We start from the raw sequence: 23,211 nt of genomic DNA, 5'->3' as shown, positions 1-23,211 counted from the left end.
ATATGTAGCTACTATGCCAGTAATCTCTCATCGCAGCAGCAGCATTCATGTCATATGGAGTCAATCATGCGCGTTTGCACACATCCATCTAGCGCAATACCAAAAGATAAAGTTAGGGTGCCTATCATTATGGAACTGTCACTGTTTACAATAATATACCAAAAAAATATCAAACCCTATAACCATGAGAACAATTTCTTAACAATTTCATACATCTGTGATATTTTTTAATGCACATCGTTCCTTTGTGTTCTCTCGCGACAAAATTTAATCAATATTCTCATCTTTCTTCGAACAGTTTCATACCCATTGAAACAAATAAATATTATACAAAATTAAAATTATAATTATATTATTATAAAAAGATAAATTGACCCATCAGACAAGAATCATTCACCGTTCAATTTTCTCCATAAGTATTGATATTTATTTCCCAATAAAAATCTACACATTGAACTGAAAACTCGAAAATACAATAGGTAACGTCACAGTCCTCTGTTACGATCATGTCACTCGACATCTCTGACACCATGAACCTTAAATTTGACCATGAACGTCTGGTTTTCTTCTAGCATCGTTCCCATCCAACAACAAGATCCACACTGAACGCTCCGTATCGATCGAAAAATAATTTCCAAACTACCTCGTTAACAAATTCGAACGTCAGTAGTTAGCGGAGAATTACAGGAACCTAACGAGCCTCTAGGAACAAAGAAGCCGTCAAAAGCTGTCATCGCCTTCACGTTCCTACGTAACGTAAACCAAGTGGGAAAGTTCTCAATTCAACGGTTGACAGCTTTACAACGTCGTACGCGCATTACAATTAAGGCGGCGCGCGTTTTGACGGGTTTACAGCGTCAAACAAGCGCTGGCAATTAACACAATGCACGCGTTATCTTGGTATCTTCCGACGAAAATCGCAGCAACTGCATATCAACTCGTCGCGAAACGCATCGGGGAGAGATTCTCGAATTGCGAAAGAATTCCATCGATCGAGTGGACGTCGATCGATGATCCAATCGAGGAGTCTGAAGAAGTGACCGTTACAAGAGGATGGTAAAATTCTTCCATCAGGATTACGGAAAACGTGGAAATATTTCGAGAAAATCGTCTCGATGAAAACGAGAGTCTTGGCGACTTTTGTTCGCGTTACGCTGTTTGATTTACTATCATCGGTTGTGCCACAGCATACCTTGGCATTAAGAGTCACGGAATCGTTCTACCTTTCCCTTGAAATTTTCCCACCAGGTTCATCGTACTACTTGTCTTACATTCTCTCCGTAGGTCTGTAACGACTGGTGCTCGAAAATTGTGCATTTTGGTTACCAGTTTTGGAAGAATAAATTTCGATTGTGAATTTATTTTAAGAAATTGGACAGCGAAAATTATTTACTTGATTTCTAACGGTGTGTAATAAGTGCAAGTATGATCGAAATGTCAGAGTAGGTACAAATAGCCTAATTCGTGCGTTCTATCTTTCTTTTCTTCCCATGGAAGATTTGTTCTCCAAGCAATTAATCAGAACATCCTTCAGGCCCGTTTTGCATTATGTGCGCGCCAGTGGTATTGGAAGTTCTGTGTCAGACTTAACGAGATGAGATAAATATCCATCGGTTGAGTGTTCGGTGGCATTTTGACGTTCAGTTATTTGTAATGTGCTCTATATCTTTGGAAACAGTAGGACAAACTTTATTTTTCAGTTTATTGCGAAAAAACCTGTTCAATTTTGAAAGATGCACAAAGATTGTATAAATTTTTGTCAAGATATTGTTTCAAGACTCCTTTGAGAAATGTGTATTTTTAACACTTTCTGTGTTGTAGATGTTGCATAAATGTAGGTAGAAATTTCGTAGAATTCATAAAAAGAAAAACATTAAAGACTGAATAAACGTAAGTTCACGATATATATTTATTGAATAATCATGTCCCATTTTTCATATATGTATATTCATAACTTTAAATATTTGTTTTCTTTATTACTATTCTTATTGTACTATTACAGATCAAACTTTAAAACAACTGAACTGTTTTTGGTTCTAAAATATTTTTAAATACAAAAGTATCTTACTGAATTGTTACGCGCGAAGAATACGTTTAAGTATTTTTCTTCGTCTAGAAAGGAATATAAATCACATTTATTGAAAACTTACGTTTCGTCGTAAAATTTCCAGCCAATCTTATCCTTACAAGAAACTTCTACCGAGCTATTGTCTCGTGAACAAGATCAAGTTAATCTCACTTTTTCCCGCGAGCAATTTTATGCGGATCATTGGAACATCCGATATCCTGCTATTATAGCGCCATAAAATAAATCATAAATCTCCAAGTGTGCCATTAGAGACGCGGAGATAGCGGAGACTTTTTCTCGGGAAATGTAAAAGGAATACTCCTGTTTAATAGGCACGTTAAAATTTACCCCTAACGACTCGACGCCAAGAAATTACGTAAAACACGTAGTTAGGAAAATTGTACAGGAATTATTACGACTCTTAAGGTCGAAACATAGGGATAAATCTTGTTACGCAATACTCGCTTTTTAACAAGCATAGTTTTCAAAACTGTGTAAAATTTAATTTCACAATCCATTTTTATTAACTCCGAAACTGAACTTTGGATAATCCCATCTATCTATCCGTTTACCCTTGCAATTAATTTTACAATATATAATGCACAACATTCTCCATAATTAATGTTATTACAATAATCAATAATTAATCCAATTTGTTGTAATTAATTCATTAATCGAACCCAACGAACAAAAATTTATTGCGATAAATCACGTACTTAAACCGATATGTGTGTTTTCGTAAAGAGACGATTCTTTCCTTTGAAAATCCTTTTAAAAAAAAAAATGTAGAGAACAAGAAAGACACTTCGAAGTTTTTTCTTACACGAGGTATAAGTTACATAAATTTTGATTGACATTCGTGCTACCTGTACGGCAGTTATAGTGAAGTGTAAAACGTTACAAGGCTCGGGCAGTAAGTAGATGGTGATTTTAATTGCACGATAGTTGTAGCCGTTGGCGAGCAATAATTAACCGTAACAAGCAACACGGAACAACACAAGCAATCGTAAACAGTTTCAAAAGACGTCAACTTCCGATCGTGTTGCTGAGTATAAGTAGTCAACAAATTTCTTTTCAGACATTTATGCAACGAATCTTTTATGACGTTACATTTCTGATTAATTGCTTCGGAACAAAATGAGAAAGTAATTTTAAAAGTTCGCGATATCCACTATAAAAGAATCCTTGAGAAGTCGACTACGAATCGTTTAATTACCTTTCGAAAAAATTTTAGTGCTTCCAGTGATTGCACAGATTTTTATACATCTTTTGTGATTCGTTTCATTTTCTTCAATAACTATCGCATCAAATTGTGAATTATTACATTATATTAAAAATTAGAAGAATAACAAACAACAACAATCGAATTTGTTAGAAAGAAATGTACTCTTCTGAATTTTGCGATTAAAAAGAACTGGATCGTCTCATTTGAAATAACAACTATTTCCATGATATTATTCCTCAGAGCGAGCCTAGATCACGGATAGTTGCGCAAATAAATGAAACTGCTATTTATCAAATTGGTTACGTACCCCTGGACAGAGTCTAAGTTACTTCTGCCCTACTTATTTCTTCTCCATATTACGGTAAGATATTTAATCTTATTACATCGGTGTTGAATGTCACCAAACCCTCAGAAGTCGCTTACGAAGTTTCTCTATACCATAAAAGCCAGCTTGTAAGCCTGTAAAGTAGTATTTCATCCTGGATGGTGTATCGAGATGCAAGTTGCAGCAAACGAGCTAAGATATCAACGAGGCTTGAGAATAACAAGTTTAACGAAGCCAAATGAACAGACTCGCATCGCATCGCGTGTATCATCATGCGACGTGGTCTCTCACCGATAAATCGACAACTTTTTCTGTGTAACGTCCCAGTGTACGCTAGGTGGCTGGTTCGTGTCTTGGGCAAATCCTCTGCGTATCCTACAGCAGAATGAAATATGACGACACACGGAACGGGACGCGTGACGCGTTTTAAGATTGCACGCGAGAGAACTCGATTGTAAACCTATATAGCGGGTAATTTCTCAATCCGCACGCGTGCAGGGGAGCCTCTCGTGGAACTGAAATGAAAAGGAAGTCACGTATGGGACGTTTTGAAGGAAAGTCCATTAATGACCAACACGGTCTATCATCCAAAGAGAGTTTCGTCATCGGTGAATCTTTATCCAATAAATTTCTCACTCGATCGAAATTCTTTAGTGAAATATTCAAGAACGTTTCGGTGCTTAGATTCGCGTTGATCTCAGAAGCTATTTCATTTCTTTTTACACAAAGAAATTGAAAAAATAGCAAGTTTATAATTAATTTATTGGTATTTAGACGATATTTTATAGTAGCTTTTATTTTATTTTAACCAAATAATCTGTATCTGTGTATTTGAAATGGTAATCTTGTTGAAAATTAAAATTGTAACGAATTGTATCCAGTCTGTGCCTATGATTTGTAAGAAAGATAAATGATCTTGAACTTCTGAATGCTAGTATATACCTTATCGCCTCCAGTCACATCGGTCCGGTGGACTTGATTGAAAATGTTCTGGTCATCGGTTACGTCGTTATTATATAGATATTATATCCGTCTCGTATTCATATTGTGTCCATATTAAGCTTCATTGAGCTTACATCTATATTGTATTCACATTGACACATTGGTGTTGCGTTATTTCCAAATATTCGTATTAAATACAAATTTATAATTCGTAATTAATTGAACGCTAATCGTTCAACAAGGGAATAGCTTAAATTGACAATAAAGATTTGCCAACCTCTCCCATTCCTCGCTTCGTATCTCAGCTCGTACTCGTTAATACGACGTAAAATGGAAAGTCAATATTGAAAAAGTATATCGTAATGTGTAAACGACCAAAAACTAAACGACGCAGTGTACCTTATAAGAAAAGTAAAGATTCGAAGATTATAGCCGGATATAAATTCATTTTGTTTTTTAACGAAACGTTCACTCGCTACCGGTCTTACAGGCACTATTTATCTTTCACGTAACTTACATACACACCCTCTCCACTGTGAGAACCAAATCAAAGTTTGTTTGAATAGTAAGTACATAACAAAGTGATTTTCTCCCACATTTCTTCCGACAGTAACTAAATAATCACAGGTACTCTCGATTAAAGAGGAGTTACCCAATTTTTAAAAAAATATAAAGTTCGATTGAGAATTATTGCAGAAGCAACGTTTTCGTCGAATGCGATTGTTCAATGCCATTTTGTAAGCGTTACATCACATCGTAACATGTTTAATTTGCAGTCAGGATTATTTCTCTGTCGCGAAGATCGCCGAAGAAAGTGTGGGACACTTCCTCGTCTCCGTTTCCACAATCTTATGTATTTGTTGTTCCCAACACCATGTAAATTATAGCAGATGCTGATATAATTCCATTTCTCGACGATCTTTCATATGCATAGACGAACTTCCCATTGTATATTTAATATTGTTGCGTATGCATAATACGAAACGAATTAATGGGATAAAATCAAAGAATAAGTTCTTTCAATTGTTCGCATTACTTAATGTAAAAAACGGTTGTTGAATAATAATGCAATGGGAAATTAAAATACATTGCTCCGAATGATTGAAGAAACACTTGTGCATGGAATACACCTAATCTAAGATTCGAGACAATTCGTATCAGGATTAAAATTGAATAGCATTCGTAATTAATGTTCAACTTATTTGGTACAAGCGACGTTTAAAACATTGGCTGTCTCGTTCGAGTAGGTGATCCTAATTGAATCACCGAGGAGGTCATGACTGTGTATTCAGACCACTAGGGCGTCACGAGCTGGTTGGATCATGACCTCTAGCAGTCTGACAAGAAACCTCAGACTCCACGTGTCTTCTATAATTAACCCGAATGTTTAATATCACTTACACACCCCTGTTATCAAACCAGATTATACTTTCTAAGATAACTTTCTTTCGAATCAAATTATACCTTCTGGATAACTTGTTTTCAAATCAAAAGTATTCGAAAGACGAAGCAAAATAATATTCGTACAAGCTGAAAAATTTCAAACAAAGATCATAGCTTCTCGTACTGAGTAAAATGAATTTTTTTCGTCGACGAGATACCATTTAAATCCCAGAATATAAAGTGAAAAATATTTGGTCCCGTTTACTCTTTAAAATACATTACAATAACCGTTTGCGTACTGCTCGAAGTAGACCAAAGTTTCGGTTTAATCATCGACCGGAATATTCCAAAAGTTAACGCAACGATTGCAAAATGATCGCGTACGGTCACAGCCAAGAATGCAGCAGAAGAATACAACAATGGTAGAGACGCGTTACATTGTTACAGCCATCCGCCGGGTGCAGTGTTGCATTCTGATAAGTGACATACGGATCGATTCTCGGTCGAGGACACGAAATTCATTCTCCATGGATTTCAACACTGCGAATCGCCCTGGCAAGAACGCAAGACGGTGGCCTGTTGCTTTCAGAAGTCACGACGGAGGGACACCGAAGATAAGAAAAAAAGAAATGGTAAAAATAAAGCGAGAAGCTGCAAAAGTGCACGACTTTCGTAATCGATGCAAAGTCCCGGGATACTATTCTCGGTCAGTGAACGTAACGGTGTTGAAGGTGTGTACACACGATCTTGTTCGTTCACACTGGCGGTGTCCTTTTACGTATGGGTCACTTGACTTGTCTAATGAACGGTGACAGTATCGGGCGTTCTTTTTTGCTCGACCGGCTGAGATAACAGGTTAAACAAAAAGCGATCATACGTGTAACCAGGATCGATTCGACGCTATAAATCAACGGTCGTTAACCTATTCGCAACGTACTTGGTAATTTATCGATACCAAATAGATGACATTGTGTTATTTTACAGAACGCACGGTGACATTTAGAATCCGAATCGGATACAAAGAATGAAACAAATTCGGATAAACGTTTGTTCTATCTGACCTTGACTCCAGCCATTTTTGTACTCGTGACGAATGTGAAAAGTTCTGTTCAGGACATCGACGATTTGCCATCCTAACGATCGAGTTTCCGGAAAATTGTAAATAAACGCCTTGATATTTTTCCGGATAAATATTAAAGAAGAATCGTGTTTTCCATTAGAACGTCAACTACGTTTATAGTGACATTAGAAGTGGAATATTTGTAATCGAATGTTTCTCGATAAATTAGATACAAAATGAAGTAAACCAAAAACAGTAGAAGATTTAACAAAACTAATAAAAGACTAACAAAACTGATAAAACTAAAACTTATCGAACAGTACTACATTGAACATTTTTGTCGTTCGATGAAACTTATTGCACAGTATAGTAATAGGTTGCTCCATAAATATAATCATCTGATCAAACTTACTGAACAGTACTACATTGAATATTATTTATAAAACTTATCGAACAACCCATCACAACACCCAGAATTTCGTCCATACTAGTACCAGACCTAACCCAGACCCAACCTAGAACTTTCTCTTATCAGTCGCGACGACTCCATCGTTATCATCGATTTCGTTCCACGGGACTCCCTACGAGAAAAAGGGAAAATGAAAATGTCGAATGAGAACGTGGACAAACAATGAGACACGAGGACGCGGCCGCGCAACTCGATAATATGTATTCGAGCCGCGTAGGTACTTCGGTAAAGCAACAATTACAGTTCACCGGTGTTGGGGATCATTGTATCGGGGAATGTGGAGCAACGCCGGCGACAATGAAGACTCTAGGAAGAGGAAACGCCGCGAAGAGGCGGAGGAAAAAACAAGGCGATGAAGAATAAGAGAAATATACATGCACGCGACACCGTTGCAAGATTGTGACAATTACGTTAGGGCAAAAGGCCTCTCCTGTCGCGGTAGAAAGCCAACCTCTGATTCTCCCTCCGTCTCTCGTGTACTCGTCGAACAGTCCTTGTCTGTTCTCGCGATCTAAAAATGAACCCACGAATGAACAAGGATCGTCGTCGTCATCCTCATTGCGGATTCGTTGCGTCGATCGCGATTGCGCGACTACGTGACCCGACTCTCTCGTCGACTCTTTTCGTTCCTTTCGAATCGTCGCGAATCGTCGTGAATCCTCCGTTCGGGGTAATTAAGCGGACTCGGTGTTCGTCGTTCGAAGAATTTGCACGCTACCGAGCGTTTAATTGAATCGAACGAAATACCACGACACGCGTAAGCTCGATCGAGCACCTGGTACACGACCGATACCTCTCCACGCACGGTGTCTCGTTCGAGAACCGGAGAGATGCTCACGATTGTGACGCGGTAGCTAATGTCGGTGAGGTAACGCGGTAACGCAGTATTTTTAATATAGAAACTCGCTTGAAATTATTTACTGCGTACGCAAAGTGGTTTAATAACTGCGTTCGCCGTAATGTCTTTGCTGTTTTATGTAAGAGAAGTATCTCTTACGAAAGTTTCATGGCTTCTAGGAAGACGTAATACGATGGTGATCATTTCTTTTTTTCTTTTTTTTTTGACCAGTGGCGTAGATAAGATTCGAAAGACAACTTTGTTTCTCCTTTTTAAAGAAGTGGTATTTTGTTACCTCTGAGTAATCGTTTTCTTGAACTGACCAATGTCGAAAGATGCTGGGTAAATTAGAATTGGGTTGGAGTATATTCGTATGGAGTAGATTGTTAAGTGAAGCTCGATTATTGCGAGAGAATGCGGTTGAAAATTCGTGGAAATATCGAGCTAGTAAAAAACTATGCGTATACGATATGTTTCTACTTAACCTCTCGAGTAATTGTTAGTTTACTTTACCAACGATCTGTTTTCTTCCCAAACGGAAGACTTCCACTTCTAATTTCACTTGTCGCTAAGGTCGTTCCTTTCACTTGTCAACACAATAAAACGCAGCAGATTCGCGTGCAAGTATCGAGGCTGCGACTATCGAGGTTCCGCGATTAATTTTCGATCGATTCGTCGATGAAGATCGCAAAGAAAGGACTAACTACGATCCTTTTGAAGAAGTAACTTATATCTTTCGTCTTTCTCGCAACAGTATCTCAAAAGTACTTTCCATTCGTAACGAAATCAATTTTAAAGCGTTACGTTTATCTTAACGAGAAATATAATTTTCGTTGAACTTGAAAAATATCTCGTACACGCGAAGCGGAAACTTCGCAACGCGTACAAAAATTTCGCCCACGGTTCTAAAAATACGGGCGATACTTGGGTACGAATCGGATAATTGGTCCCATCTGCGTGCAGAAGATTAGAGGTGAACTATACTACCAATAATGCTTTGCAACGAATAATATTACGGCATTGTGGTTATCGTGTTTGTACGTATCGATGAATGTGAATCCGCCCTGTGTTCGCGAAACTAGATACTGATGAATTTCCCAGCGATACGCCGAATGAATCCAATTTCCGCTGAAATTGAACAATCTCGACTCTCGTGTTACGGTGTGCTGGCACGTGTCCACGAGCATTGCACGCCACTGTTTATAATTGCAGACTCGCGAATAAAAACGTTTACACCGCGCGCGAGCTAATACCATTTTTAACGAGGAGCGTTCGCGAAAAGAAACCCAATTGTCGAACGCGTTCGTTAAAATGAAAATTCTTCGAAAGATTGTCCATCGAGTCGTTCGATTACTCGCGCCGCGTTTATTTTTCGTTTCTCGCGTATCGATCGATTTTATTTCACGTAGTAGCGACAGTTACGGAGGAAATGGAAAGCATCGAGCCACCAATACTATTGTTGTAGATGCATTAAAATTTCTCCTCTGCGGAATGAATTTTTATCGAGCGGGAAAGGGTCGAGCGCGAGGCAGTGAACTAGAAAATCCGATGACTGTCTGTACCGAAGCTTCTTTCTTTCCTCACCGTTCGATACATTGTTACGAGCAAAGCGCAATTTCATTCGCTCGAATAACCGCACAATTTGCCATCTTACGAAACCAATGAAGTGAACCGACCAATGCATTCCTTTGTTGCTTCGCTTGTAATTTAATTAGCGTTTCTCTGTTCGACTCGGTCGCTGATATTATTAATTTCATCGTTCCACCAGCGATTTCTATAGAATCGATTCGAAACGATTCTCAATTCTTCTGTACGATGAATAGAAAACGTAAATAAGTCTTGTTCTCGTTCTAAATGTTCACGATTTTGAATACAGCGAATGCGTAATGACAATTTGAACTTAAAATTCGTACAATACGAAACCACCGTAAACTTCCCGTGTCGTGGAGGGTGTTAAAAATCGTATTGTGTTTCTGATACTGTACTCGAAGTGTCTGGAACAGGACAAATAAATCGGACGATAGAAACTCTCGTTTGTAAAACTTCTTTCACCGATCAAATCGATACTTTCTTTGCTTGCACAGTAACTACTCAAACATTAGTTGCTGTTGACCAATGTTTGGCATTGACAAACGTTGACCAATGTTTCAGATGAGCTGCAACTGTCCACTGAGCCCCTCCACCGGACCAACTCTGGCATCTACATGCGGTGGTTCGTCCTTTATGCTGTTCATGGGTCTCCTCGAGGTGTTCCTACGTAGCCAATGTGACCTCGAAGATCCTTGCAACAGACCTCTGCCGCCGAACGTGGTCAATTCCAGGTAAAATAACCGAAGGTCGAGCACAGATTGAGCTTCGGGTATGGTTCACGGTCGGACGAAGTGACAAACTCACCGACACGTTCCAATAATGGCGATTTAACGACCGAAAAACTCGTTTCGCTTGTCCAGACTAACGACAAAGACAATTGACCACGGTTCGAAGCATTTCGTGAACGTGAAACGTTGGGTCGCTTACCTTTTAGAGGCCGTCGGTATTTTCAAACTTAAACTGTCTTTAAACGAAAGTCGAACCGAATGGTTTAACTACACCCCTACACCCGTGATAGGCCGTGTCGAAAATTGTCACTTCACGGTGAGATCAACATTCTAAACGAGAACAATAACTGCTCGAACTGAGATTTCATTCCAGATTGCATTCAATACCAGTTTTCGTTTCATTTTCTTTTTTTTTTGTTGTTGTTCGCCACTCTTCTGCGGCTGATGGACAAAAAACCGAGGATCGTATCTTATCTTTTATATTTCGCTTCGTCGGGATTTCTTTCGTCGGTTCTAAACCGATCGATGGCTGTTACGTAGAACGTGTTCGAGCATCGCGAATTTAATTGCATTTATTATTTATATTCCCGTCGTAACGTTTACTCGTCAAATTTTAATACGCTTATTTAATTTACTTAATAATAAAAAGAGTTTCGAATAAATCAATGACACATTTTATAAATCGATCACTTCGTACCGGAGTATTTGAAATTTCTCCGGACCGTGTATAAACGATGCCGAGCAACTACAGGATAAATAAACCGCAACGTACCTGGACCACCTATAACTCGACTAATTTAATAAGATCCCTGAGATGGTGTAGCCCGATCGTGGAGGAGTGAGCGATGGAAGATGAGACCTGGTGATTAGATTATCGCTCGAGTCCATAGCCTAGCTATCGGGAGTCATCCAATACCCTGTAAAAGAGATTATAAAAGTATGACGGATATCGAGACGTCGAACGAATCTCAGAGATCTTATTTAACGCGTCAAGTTGTACACGTCCTTCGGGTTGTCTCAGTTCCGTGCATCCCTAAATTCGAAACACAAATAGATTGTTTCCGTTTCATTCAATTGGAACAGAGAGAAGTGGTAAGTTTCTCTTTTCTAGATAATCTACGGTTCCTTCCTCTTTCCTGTATAATCTGCATAATATAGATTCCTCCTCCTCTTCTTCGTATAATCCGTATAATCTCCATTCGTTTAGTCAAAGAGATGGACAGAGATAGAGAGAGTCACGACGAACTATTAGAGCGTATTAAAAAGTCCGGAAGAATCTCCACGACGGACCAATAAACCTCCTCGGTAAGAACATCGCGTTCAGAACGTTTCACGATCCGTTGAACGACGTTAGGTCTAAAGACAGTCTTAATTGTCGCGGACACGGTTCACGTAATACCGTAGAAACTCCGGTGTTGTCTCCCTCGGAAGTGAGCATCCATGCACGGCTATCCGTGAAATTGTTGCGTACGTGTATCCACGCGTAATAGCCCGGGGCCATTGTTCCGATGATTCTCTCACGTTGCATCACATCTGGCCGATGCATCTGCGCTTGCACTTATGCCGGATGCGGACTGAAGCAACCGGCGCCCTGAGCGTATTAGAACTGTGCAATTTGTGAAAAGTGTGAATTATAGAGTACGCGGCCGGCCGACCGGCCGAACGAAATTGAAAGTGTATCGGTGCAATTAGGCCCGCGACGTGAATCGTATCTAATTGGGCGTAAAATGTGCCGCGATGTGAAATTAAATTACTATACCGGGCGGTACATTTTCGACCGTGGTTCATCGTACACGTTTGCATTGTACCGTTGCTCAACGTCCTGTTTTGCATTACCGTGTTACGATACGCGAAAAATTTACTCGTCGCTTACGCTACAATTTTTACCCATAGAAACGATTATTTTTTCACTCATGAAGAAACGGAAAATACATTTCAAAGTGATTCAATTTTTAGGGTAGTTTCTCTTCCAGGCTGGTTCAGATGGATTGAACACTTCTACGATTGATTGCTCGCCAATTTCGCAAGTGAATTTACCGTGGAATAAATTAAATTAAGTAACAAAATATTAGATTTCCTTTGCACGTTACTTTAGAAATTTTCGGATAAAAATTGGTTAACGATCAATATTAGAAGTGTCTTCGAAGATTGGTATCTTTCTTCGAAATACTCGAACATCGTTGTTATTTCGAAATATTCATCCTCTGCTTGTCATTCGAAACGTTTACCGTGTTACAAATTTTTGCCCGTCTCTGCTCTCCATCGGACTCCTATTTTTCAAAGACCACGTATGACGTAATACCTGGATCAATTATATATCATTGAATAGAGAACGATTTCGTAATTGCGATTTAAATGCTCTCCCGGTCTTGTTATACATTCTCGATTTCCCCGTCTCTGCTGCTAGCTGTTGCCATTATTATCTCGCACTGTGTAACACGGTAACGCATTCCGTAAAATCACATACCTGTGCACGCGCGTTTGTATTGTTTCATTGAACCTTTTTTCTTTTTTTTTGCGTCACACTTAGGCTAGCACTTAGAATGCAATCGTTAACGGCAGGGGACGAACCGCGTTATTAACCGATTTCTCGGGAGATACGCCGATCGGTTCGTATGCATCGTAATTAGGTCGTTTTCGCCTGTCTAAGTAATCAAGTGTCTGTGTAATCAAACATCGAGTGACACTGTTCGATGTTAATTCGATAAACGCATCGGTAAATTGAATCATTTTCCTTGAACAAGAACTAGAACAAGTACTAGAAAGTTGTAAAGAAAATACTTTAGAATTGCGAATAAAGTAACACGAAATGAATTCAAACTTACGACGAGAATGTGTGAAAGGTGATTGCTATTTTAAGTGATCGAAATACTGTAAAATGAAACAGCACCTCGATGAAATTAGGCGCGATGAACAGCACGATGAAATAATTTTTTTTTCACGTTGAATGTTTCTGTAATAATTGGTTCCTAGATACGAAACAAGTACCAGTTTTAAAACTTCGAATACCACGAGAGTGTAACCTCGATAAATGCACCATATCGACAAGTGGAAGGGATGATCGCTCGAGAACGAATGAAATCAAAGTTGGAAGAAACAATACGCAAGTGGAAGTTTTCCCTATTGGTTCAGTTATCTCGACAATTGCACGAATTGGTAACCTCTCTAATTGCATAAATTTTCAGCCTCGTATTCCTCCAATTATCGAACTTCTAGAGTAATTTGAAATCGAAACTTGCAGAATATCACTTAACTGCAAACTGTTCACGTAATTAGAAGTTACGAAAATTATACTATGTTTTTAATAATACGCTCGATGTATCTGCAACAGTGAGATTAAGACAGACCGAAACATTTTAAAAGTAGAATAACGCCAAATTGATTTTTAAAATACAGTTTCACGGTGATTAACAGCGAAAACGAGAGCGGTGAAATTAAAGAAGGGAAAGTAATTTTGGTCCAAGAATGTGGTTCCGTGTCAATAAAACAGGTTTCGGGAGTTGAATCGTACACATCGGGTATTCGTATTGTTTTATTAAATTTTGTTTCACTTATCGCGTGAAAACGAACTCGCGTTTCGGTCCGATTGGAATTCCAATCGAAATGTCAATCTAGTGGGAAATGTTCTTTTGTGCGCGGGAGAAGAAATTCGGTGTTAAAGAATTATTCATGAGACTTGCGTTTTACGACCGATTCCGTGGAAAGTAAAGGTGAAGCTTTAAGGATGAAGTAACAGGTAAAAGTTGTAGGCAGACTACGTCGAGTTTGTCCTTTATGAATCGTCCAAAAATGGATCGTTGAATACGTAAGCATTGAAATATTCGAGAACGCGATTTTTCAAAAATCTTTACAACCGAGTCGTAAATACGATCGTCCAGACCTTCTTGGTTTACAATCGTCTGATAAATTCGTGACATTAAAGCAACCTCGCAACGAAATTAAATCCCTCGATAAATGTGACATCCCGCGCGATTCAAATCGATTTTCGAGTCGAGCAACGTGGCGGATATTTATATCGCGGTGTTTCGCGATCGTTCGAGCACACGGGACAATTTTGCAAAAAGAAAACATCGCGAAAGAATCCGTTCGGTGAAAAGAGAAGGCAAATTTACGCAAAATTTGCACGGTTCGAAACTCGTTCTGCCAGAACAAACAGGTTTCGTTACGCGTTAGGTGGTAGCCGAGCCTTCGAACTATCTCAATTCCAATAACGTTTAAAGTTTTAATCAGCCAAGGCTGAATCGTAAGATATATAATACTGACACTGATGTAACGGCAATTACACAAAGAATATTACGAATAATATTCCACGAGAGAATAACCAATCCAACGAACCATAAACAGTGATCTACGGATACCCGACGTTAATTCAACGAAGTCGTTAGAAATTCGAACGAAGATTGAAATATTTCTCCGATGATTCGACTAAAATAGTAACTCTGTGATATGTATTCGATCCATGTCCATAACGATCAATTATCGCATTTGTGATTGTGAAAACTGGCTTCGAGCAATATGGAATACCTCGAGTTAAGAAAACAGAGCAGAGTAAAATTGAAAAGGAATTAGCAAAACTTGCATATAGAATACTCCTAAGGTAAATTTATTCTTAAAAGACAGAAAGTAAGCAAAGATATAGCGTAAATTTTACTAAATAAGTATCGTTACGAATTCGTGCGAACCAATCGATAAAAACAATTTTCTTTTCCGAACAAACATTTCCGAGAAAGGAAAATTTTATACAAAAGCGAACCAATCGATTAAAACTATTTTTTTCCGAGCAAACATTCCCGAGATGCGAAAATTGTCTACCAATGCTTAGTTTCGCTGAGCTGTCAAGTTTCGCGTGGAATAAGTTGGAGTAATGTCACCGACGGAGCATGAAAAACTTGACAATACTGGTAATGAAAGACATTCGCCGCTCAGGCCCGTATTTCAGCACATAAGAGTAAGTCGTCGTCCCTCAACGAGCCAGGTATACATTTCACGGAGTGCACACGACTGTATGCGCCTCGTGGCATTCAAAATACCATTACCACTTCACACGAGCGTCCCCAACAAACTGCTGAGAAATCCACCTTTCGCTTGACTCTGCCCCTAGTCGAGACTCTCGTTCCTTTAACCCAGTTTCTAATTCGCAGGACTACGATCGCGTCACCGGCATCGCAACTCGTGATTTTTGACAACAGGGGAACACCTAACGGCTAACCAGCTCGCAGGTGAAACCACGTGAACGTAACCTTGTCCACGGTACAGGCTCACCTTTCCTAAGGAGCGGAGCTGAGAACTTGAAATTGAAATTAGGACCTACGGGAAACTTGACTTCGAGACGGTTTACGTAACCAATCCGGTTATTAGTTATTACTCGAACTTCTCGTGGTAATTAACTCGTTGTTTCGGAAAAGATTTCGAGCACACGTCCACGGATACTTACACGTGAACGATGCACGTTTGGAGTGGTGTTGGCCACGTGGACACGATTAGAATGATTTTTCTTATCTCTTGTATTTTCGGTCCAGCTGGAACGGAACAGATTCTACACGTATCCCTTGTCGTTGTCGATTAAAATTTCCAAAGAGAATCGTAAACGGAAACGTCGTTAGATTTACCACTTATTGAAATCGAAAGTGTTCCTCGTCCCATGGGAACCGGCATTAATAAACACCCAATTCGGTATTCAATACGGTGCAACCAGCGATAAGTTATTCGAAAGCCCGTAAACGCGGCAAGGAACTGGTGAGAACCGGCAGATATAAATCCCGAACTTGTGAGAACCGAGATATATCCTCCTTTAGCTCGTGAGACGTGTTACGGACAATCCATAGACACCTGAAACGCAACAGTGACACCCACGGACATCTAGAGCGCGACGAGTATGTTCACGGATTAATGGAACACGATAAAAGATACCCGGACGTAGGTGGTGTTCGTGCGGGATCCACTTTAACGCCGGATCGAGGACAAACGATGGAAAAATTCGCGTAAACGTGTGCCCCGTGTGACCTTGTTCCCGAGATTCCAGCCATTTTTACATCCCGGCGAAGCACAGCTGCTTATCTTTAAGAAAAGTGCACGAAACGAAATTGTACTTTCGAACGTAACTGAATTATCAATGATTCAACCATCGTAATGTTCTAACTTTCAGTTGGAAGAAACTACTATCGATGTAACGATCGGAATTGGAGTCTCCATTATCGATATTTATCTTCAGGTACGACTTCGTGGTAATCGGAGGTGGTAGCGCTGGCGCAACAGTGGCGGCTAGATTATCAGAGGAGCCAAGATTCTCTGTGTTATTGCTCGAAGCAGGACTGGACGAGCCGACTGGGACTCAGATACCATCGTTTTTCTTCAATTTTATTGGAACTAATATAGATTGGCAGTACAACACCGAGAGCGAAGACGGGGCGTGTTTAAACAAAGAAGACAGAAGATGTTACTGGCCGAGAGGAAAGGTACGTAAACTCGTGTTTATCGTCCAACAGCCAATGTGAATTTTCATTCGAGAAACACGAGAGAGAATCGTGCTGCGGGGAGTTTAATTTTCATTTAAATATCGTAGCGCCATTGTGGTTGTATTTAGAAATTGTTAAACGCAACGTTCGATAGAACTAAGCAAACACTTTTAAAGTCTCTTTATAATTCGCACCTATTATTGGAATAATATTCAGAAATATCTGTATTAGACGAAACTAAAATAAAAAAATACTTTTCTCTAGTTCCAACAGTAATCGATCGGTCGAAGCTTTGTTACTTCGCACATTGTGCAGCGGTGCAACGCTCACTTGCGACTAATTAATTACCACATTGAGTCCACCTCGTTGAAAGTGTTACAATAGTAACTGTAACAATTGAGCGAAGTTCAACGTAGCGATGCACGCGTAATTGGACAATTACACGGCTCTACGTATATAAAAATCGTTTAGGTGTTAGGTGGAACCAGCGTGATGAATGGAATGACGTACATGAGAGGCTCGCGAAAGGATTACGACGACTGGGCCCGGCTTGGCAACGTAGGCTGGTCTTATCAAGATGTCCTTCCATATTTCATCAGGAGCGAAGATAATCTTCAAGCGAACACTATGGATTACGGTTATCACGGTGTCGGTGGACCTCTCACGGTCACGCAGTTCCCCTATCACCCGCCTCTGAGTTATGCCATTCTCGAAGCTGGAAAAGAACTCGGTGCGTGTACTTTATTTTCTTTTTTATTCACCGCTCTCGGGTGAAACGCGTTGTCCACCGACTACGAAGAATGCGTAATTTACATCGACTTAAAAAGAAATCGACATTCTCGTGTCGAGAATTAAGGAAAAATTCTACCACCCGGAACGTTATTTGGCTGTTTACTCGGAACTGGTTCTTGAGAAGTAATTCTGTTATTTAAAACGAATACAAAGCTCTTATTTAAAGTGAATACAAAGCTCCTCCATCCATCGTTCGTTTCTTTGAAACACGATCGCACGTAAGAAGAGACACCGATCAAGTATCGTTAATCAAACGATATTTCATCGATCGATTGTTTCCACGATCGTTTCTCGGAGCTAAATCAATTCGGTAAATCGCTACGCGTGAAACAACCCCGGCGGAAACGTTTCAAAAGGAACCGTTTAACATTCGTTGCGGTTTGTAGCGCTTGAACGATGCCAACGAAACAACGAAACGCGCGAGAAGCTCGAAAAAAAGTGGGCTACTCGAAGACCCTAACGGCTCCGCGGTCGAGTTTAAGCGAATCGCGCGAAACCAGTTATTACGCGATAACGAAGAACTCGTTTCTTCTTTATCCAGACGCCTGTATTGCTCGCGTGAGTCTAATGACCCGTTTCGACGTCCGTCGAAAAAGTAGTTACGTCAGCTTGGCTCACGGCTACACCACATTGCGACACCATTTTCACCGGTAGTTTTTCGTCATTGTCGAATCGTCCAACAACGGATGCATTTCTATGATCGATGAACGCGAACGACCTTGTTGCTTACTCGTAACCGGTGCACGATTCGATGAGAAATTATTCGGTTCTTTTGAAAGTGATTTCGTTTTCCAAAATGGAGAATGTATAATTTAATGAAATGTTTATACACTCTGAAAGAATCGTGTTTCATTTTCACCATAAAAAAACGAAATGACTCGAGGAACAAGCCAATAGTAAGTATTCTCTCACTTCTATTAAAACTTATCGAACAGTACTACATTGAACACTACAGTTCACTTACTATTCTATTGGGTTGTTCGGAAAGTGATTTCGTTTTCCAAAATGGAGAATGTATAATTTAATGAAATGTTTATACACTCTGAAAGAATCGTGTTTCATTTTCACCATAAAAAAACGAAATGACTCGAGGAACAAGCCAATAGTAAGTATTCTCTCACTTCTATTAAAACTTATCGAACAGTACTACATTGAACACTACAGTTCACTTACTATTCTATTGGGTTGTTCGGAAAGTGATTTCGTTTTCCAAAATGGAGAATGTATAATTTAATGAAATGTTTATACACTCTGAAAGAATCGTGTTTCATTTTCACCATAAAAAAACGAAATGACTCGAGGAACAAGCCAATAGTAAGTATTCTCTCACTTCCATTAAAACTTATCGAACAGTACTGCATTGAACACTACTGTTCACTTACTATTCTATTGGGTTGTTCGGAAAGTGATTTCGTTTTCCAAAATGGAGAATGTATAATTTAATGAAATGTTTATACACTCTGAAAGAATCGTGTTTCATTTTCACCATAAAAAAACGAAATGACTCGAGGAACAAGCCAATAGTAAGTATTCTCTCACTTCCATTAAAACTTATCGAACAGTACTGCATTGAACACTACTGTTCACTTACTATTCTATTGGGTTGTTCGGAAAGTGATTTCGTTTTCCAAAATGGAGAATGTATAATTTAATGAAATGTTTATACACTCTGAAAGAATCGTGTTTCATTTTCACCATAAAAAAACGAAATGACTCGAGGAACAAGCCAATAGTAAGTATTCTCTCACTTCCATTAAAACTTATCGAACAGTACTGCATTGAACACTACTGTTCACTTACTATTCTATTGGGTTGTTCGGAAAGTGATTTCGTTTTCCAAAATGGAGAATGTATAATTTAATGAAATGTTTATACACTCTGAAAGAATCGTGTTTCATTTTCACCATAAAAAAACGAAATGACTCGAGGAACAAGCCAATAGTAAGTATTCTCTCACTTCTATTAAAACTTATCGAACAGTACTACATTGAACACTACAGTTCACTTACTATTCTATTGGGTTGTTCGGAAAGTGATTTCGTTTTTCAAAATGGAGAATATATAATTTAATGAAACCTTCCAAGTCGCAGGTATTTCGATCACGAAAAGTCGTTGGTTTTTTTTTTTGAATACTGGGTGACTCTGCGAAAGGTTAACATTTCGACACCGGTTAATTTTAAACGGAATATAAAATGTAGAATTTTCGTTGGTTCTAAACTGTTCACAGGCTACAGTAACGTGGATCTAAATGGACGAACCCACACTGGATTCGCCATAGCTCAAACGACCTCGAGGAACGGTTCACGACTTTCGACAGCCAGGGCATTTCTACGCCCTGCCAGGAATCGTCCGAATCTCCATATAATGCTCAACTCCACCGCTACCAGGATCCTGTTTGACAACAACAAGAGAGCAGTCGGCGTGGAATTCGTCCACGACGATAAAAATCATCGAGTATCCGTGGCTAAGGAAGTCGTCGTGAGCGGAGGTAATTACACCGAAACGATTAAGTTTATCTATTTATGGACGCGGAAACATTTTATTCGTTGCGGAATAAAAACGTTACGAAATGAAATTAACGCCTATTAATTCGGTACGTATCACGGGTAACGTAAACGTATAACTAGAACAGATACGAATTTCCTTTTCCTTTCCAGCGATCTAAACTTAGCTTGGAAATAATTAAACGAGCTCATTGTGGCAGTTTCTCGATTAATTGCTTCCTAATCTATAAGGGGAGTATCGTAATCGAGAAAAATTTCGTTAAATTTCGGTGACACTAAAAGACGTTTTAAGAAATTTTGATAACCTGATTAGTAAAAATGAATTTCTTTTTCTTGAAATGTGCATACAAGCAAACAGCTGAACGGATACTTAAATTCTGTATTTTCATCTCAAAATCTGATTATTTTTTGCGGACCCCTTATTTTTTTATATATACTCGTTATTTGTAAAGATTAAAAAAATGTTTCCAACATAACTCGAAAAGAATTAAATTTTATATAAAAAAATTTCCTCTATCATCTCCAATAGGGAATAAATTGAATGAAATTTTATCCATTGCACACTTAAACCACATTTTGTTAGTATTTCATTTGAATTTTTATGTCACATTCTCTAAGAGTCGGTTGCTATTAAACTTTTCTCTTACTTATTAGCGTATTTGTTTAAATTGTACGAACAATGTATTAACGTATTATATATTTTACGATAAAATAATATTGATAACATAACGTGAAAAAATAATATAATAATATTATTGCTTCAGGAAATTATATCTATACCTTAATTTACATTTACAAAACCGGACAAGCAAGTGTCCGGTGGTTTATGAATTGTAGTGTATATGTGAATAACATACATAATTTAAGAAAACGTTCAATGTACACTCAAGAGAAGGTAGAATAATTCTGGCCACACTTGGAACTATAACGAAACGATCCTTCGAAAAATGTTGATTGTTATCGTAACTATTTATCCTATTACACAATTCGGCTATGAAATCTATGAGGTCGATCGAGCTTCGATATGTTTTATTAAAACACATGTTATTCGAGGAGAAACAAGTTAATGAGATTACTATTATTATAGCTACATTGATTACTTCCCATATTGAAGATATCTGTCTATGATATTACAAACAGGTTTCATTTTACAGCGTTGAAATCTAAAAGCATGTGTAGATACTATTCGCAGCTATTTAAATAATTAACGTGATTTAGAAATACGGAATTACGTGTCGTAAATGATACCGTCGTGTGTGCCTAATTATTATGTATACTATTTTACGTATCGGTATATATTATACGATACGTTTCGTGTTTGTTATGTTACACTTCTTTATACCTGTCTGACGAGTTGGTAATACACCGTCGTGTTTGCTAATTTAAAGCTACTATCGATGCAAATAGCGCACGTAATGCGTTCAATATCGTATATATTGCATTACCTTTTACAGAGAGTGGTCGGAGAAAAAATACAAACATGTACTTTGTTGGAAGATCCTACAACTACCTATGAATGAAAAATGTTACATTAACCCTCGTAGATTTTCTCAAAGATCGTCCAGATATTAACGTCTGAAAGTCTGATTAGCAAAAAACGAACGGTAGATTTCGCATAAATTATTCATCAATCGTTCAACTAAACGCATATAAATGAAACGTGCATTAGAATATATCGGAGCGCGATGATTCGTACACGCGATTGAAACGTTGCAAATTTTAAACAAAATGACCAGGAAGATCGCAAGAAGAAAATTTAGAACGGTAAAGATACTAGAAATAAATTTGAAAGTAAAATAAAACTTCCCAAAAGCTCGATAATCAGAATCGTGTTAAAGAAGTAATGTTTCCTATGACAAAATATAAGAAATTCTACTCGAAACGTTACGGAAACAGTATCTGAATATTCGTTAAATTAGGTACGATACGGTCGGAGAGAAATCTGAAGAACGTGAATAACTCCTCACGAGTGTAACATTACATTATATTTAAACGTAGATATTTACTGCTTACCATTGCACCGCAGCTGCGATGAAAAACGATAGCTGCCAAATCGACACTTGCTCACATTGGAAAAGGAAATGCACGAAAGGAATGCGTTTCACCGCCCAGATCCACCGCTCTTCAAATAACGAACTCATTACCAACGTTCATATACGATTTGCAGTTCTCAGATTGCCTTGTGCTATTTCGAATCCCGATAATCGTACATGGAAACACAATTTACCACGTAGCCCTTAAGCGGATAAACGGTAACCACGTAGAATTACGTCAGGTCAAAGAAAACACTTCTTGGAAAAGATTCTTCTTTTTTGGGTTCACTGGATACGAGTACAACTCGCTCGTGTCAGAGTTGTTTCGATCTTTTCAAAAGGCCGAGAACCACCGATGATTTGTGAACCGCGAAAGCCCAATAATCTCTCAATAATCTTTCAAAAGGCCAAGAACCACCGATGATCTGTGAACCACGAAAGACCAGTAATCTCTCGATAATCTTTCAAAAGGCCAAGAACCACCGATGATTTCGATTTGATTATCGAGATCATCGATACCATTGGAGATCCGTTTATGGAAATACGTGATTGAAGTTTCGTTAATCGGTCACAGACGATAATCAGACATCGATTCACCTGCGAACGATAGAAATTGCGTGTCCTTCGATGAACAAAGAACGCAAAGATCGCCAACGGAAGGGGATACGCTCGGTTAATGCTTGGTTGATGACTCTCATAGAGGACCTGTCCGTAATTATAGTGCGAAGAATAACACTCAAGGACGTTCGCGTTTTGATTTTTCTCCCACAAACAAATCCCCATGATTTCACTTCGATCG

The 23,211-nt window shown here is 38.8% G+C and overlaps 1 protein-coding gene across 2 annotated transcripts in view; it reads left to right on the top strand.

Annotated features, from left to right (window-relative positions):
* Positions 1-23,211, top strand: part of LOC143153601 (glucose dehydrogenase [FAD, quinone]) — a 32,869-nt gene that overhangs the window by 2,995 nt on the left and 6,663 nt on the right. The window contains exons 2-5 of one of the 2 annotated variants that reach the window (XM_076324996.1): positions 10,462-10,631; positions 16,840-17,083; positions 17,555-17,813; positions 20,103-20,363. In XM_076324996.1, coding sequence (XP_076181111.1) covers positions 10,462-10,631; positions 16,840-17,083; positions 17,555-17,813; positions 20,103-20,363 — 934 coding nt within the window. Of the gene's footprint in view, positions 1-10,452; positions 10,632-16,839; positions 17,084-17,554; positions 17,814-20,102; positions 20,364-23,211 lie in introns of those variants that run through there. The other variant, XM_076324995.1, reaches the window with a different exon arrangement.

The sequence above is a fragment of the Ptiloglossa arizonensis genome, chromosome 13 (genome assembly GCF_051014685.1).
Source record: "Ptiloglossa arizonensis isolate GNS036 chromosome 13, iyPtiAriz1_principal, whole genome shotgun sequence".
NCBI classification, from domain to species: Eukaryota; Metazoa; Arthropoda; class Insecta; order Hymenoptera; family Colletidae; genus Ptiloglossa; species Ptiloglossa arizonensis.
Note: the sequence above shows the minus strand (reverse complement) of the source record. Positions and strands in the feature narration are given on the sequence as shown.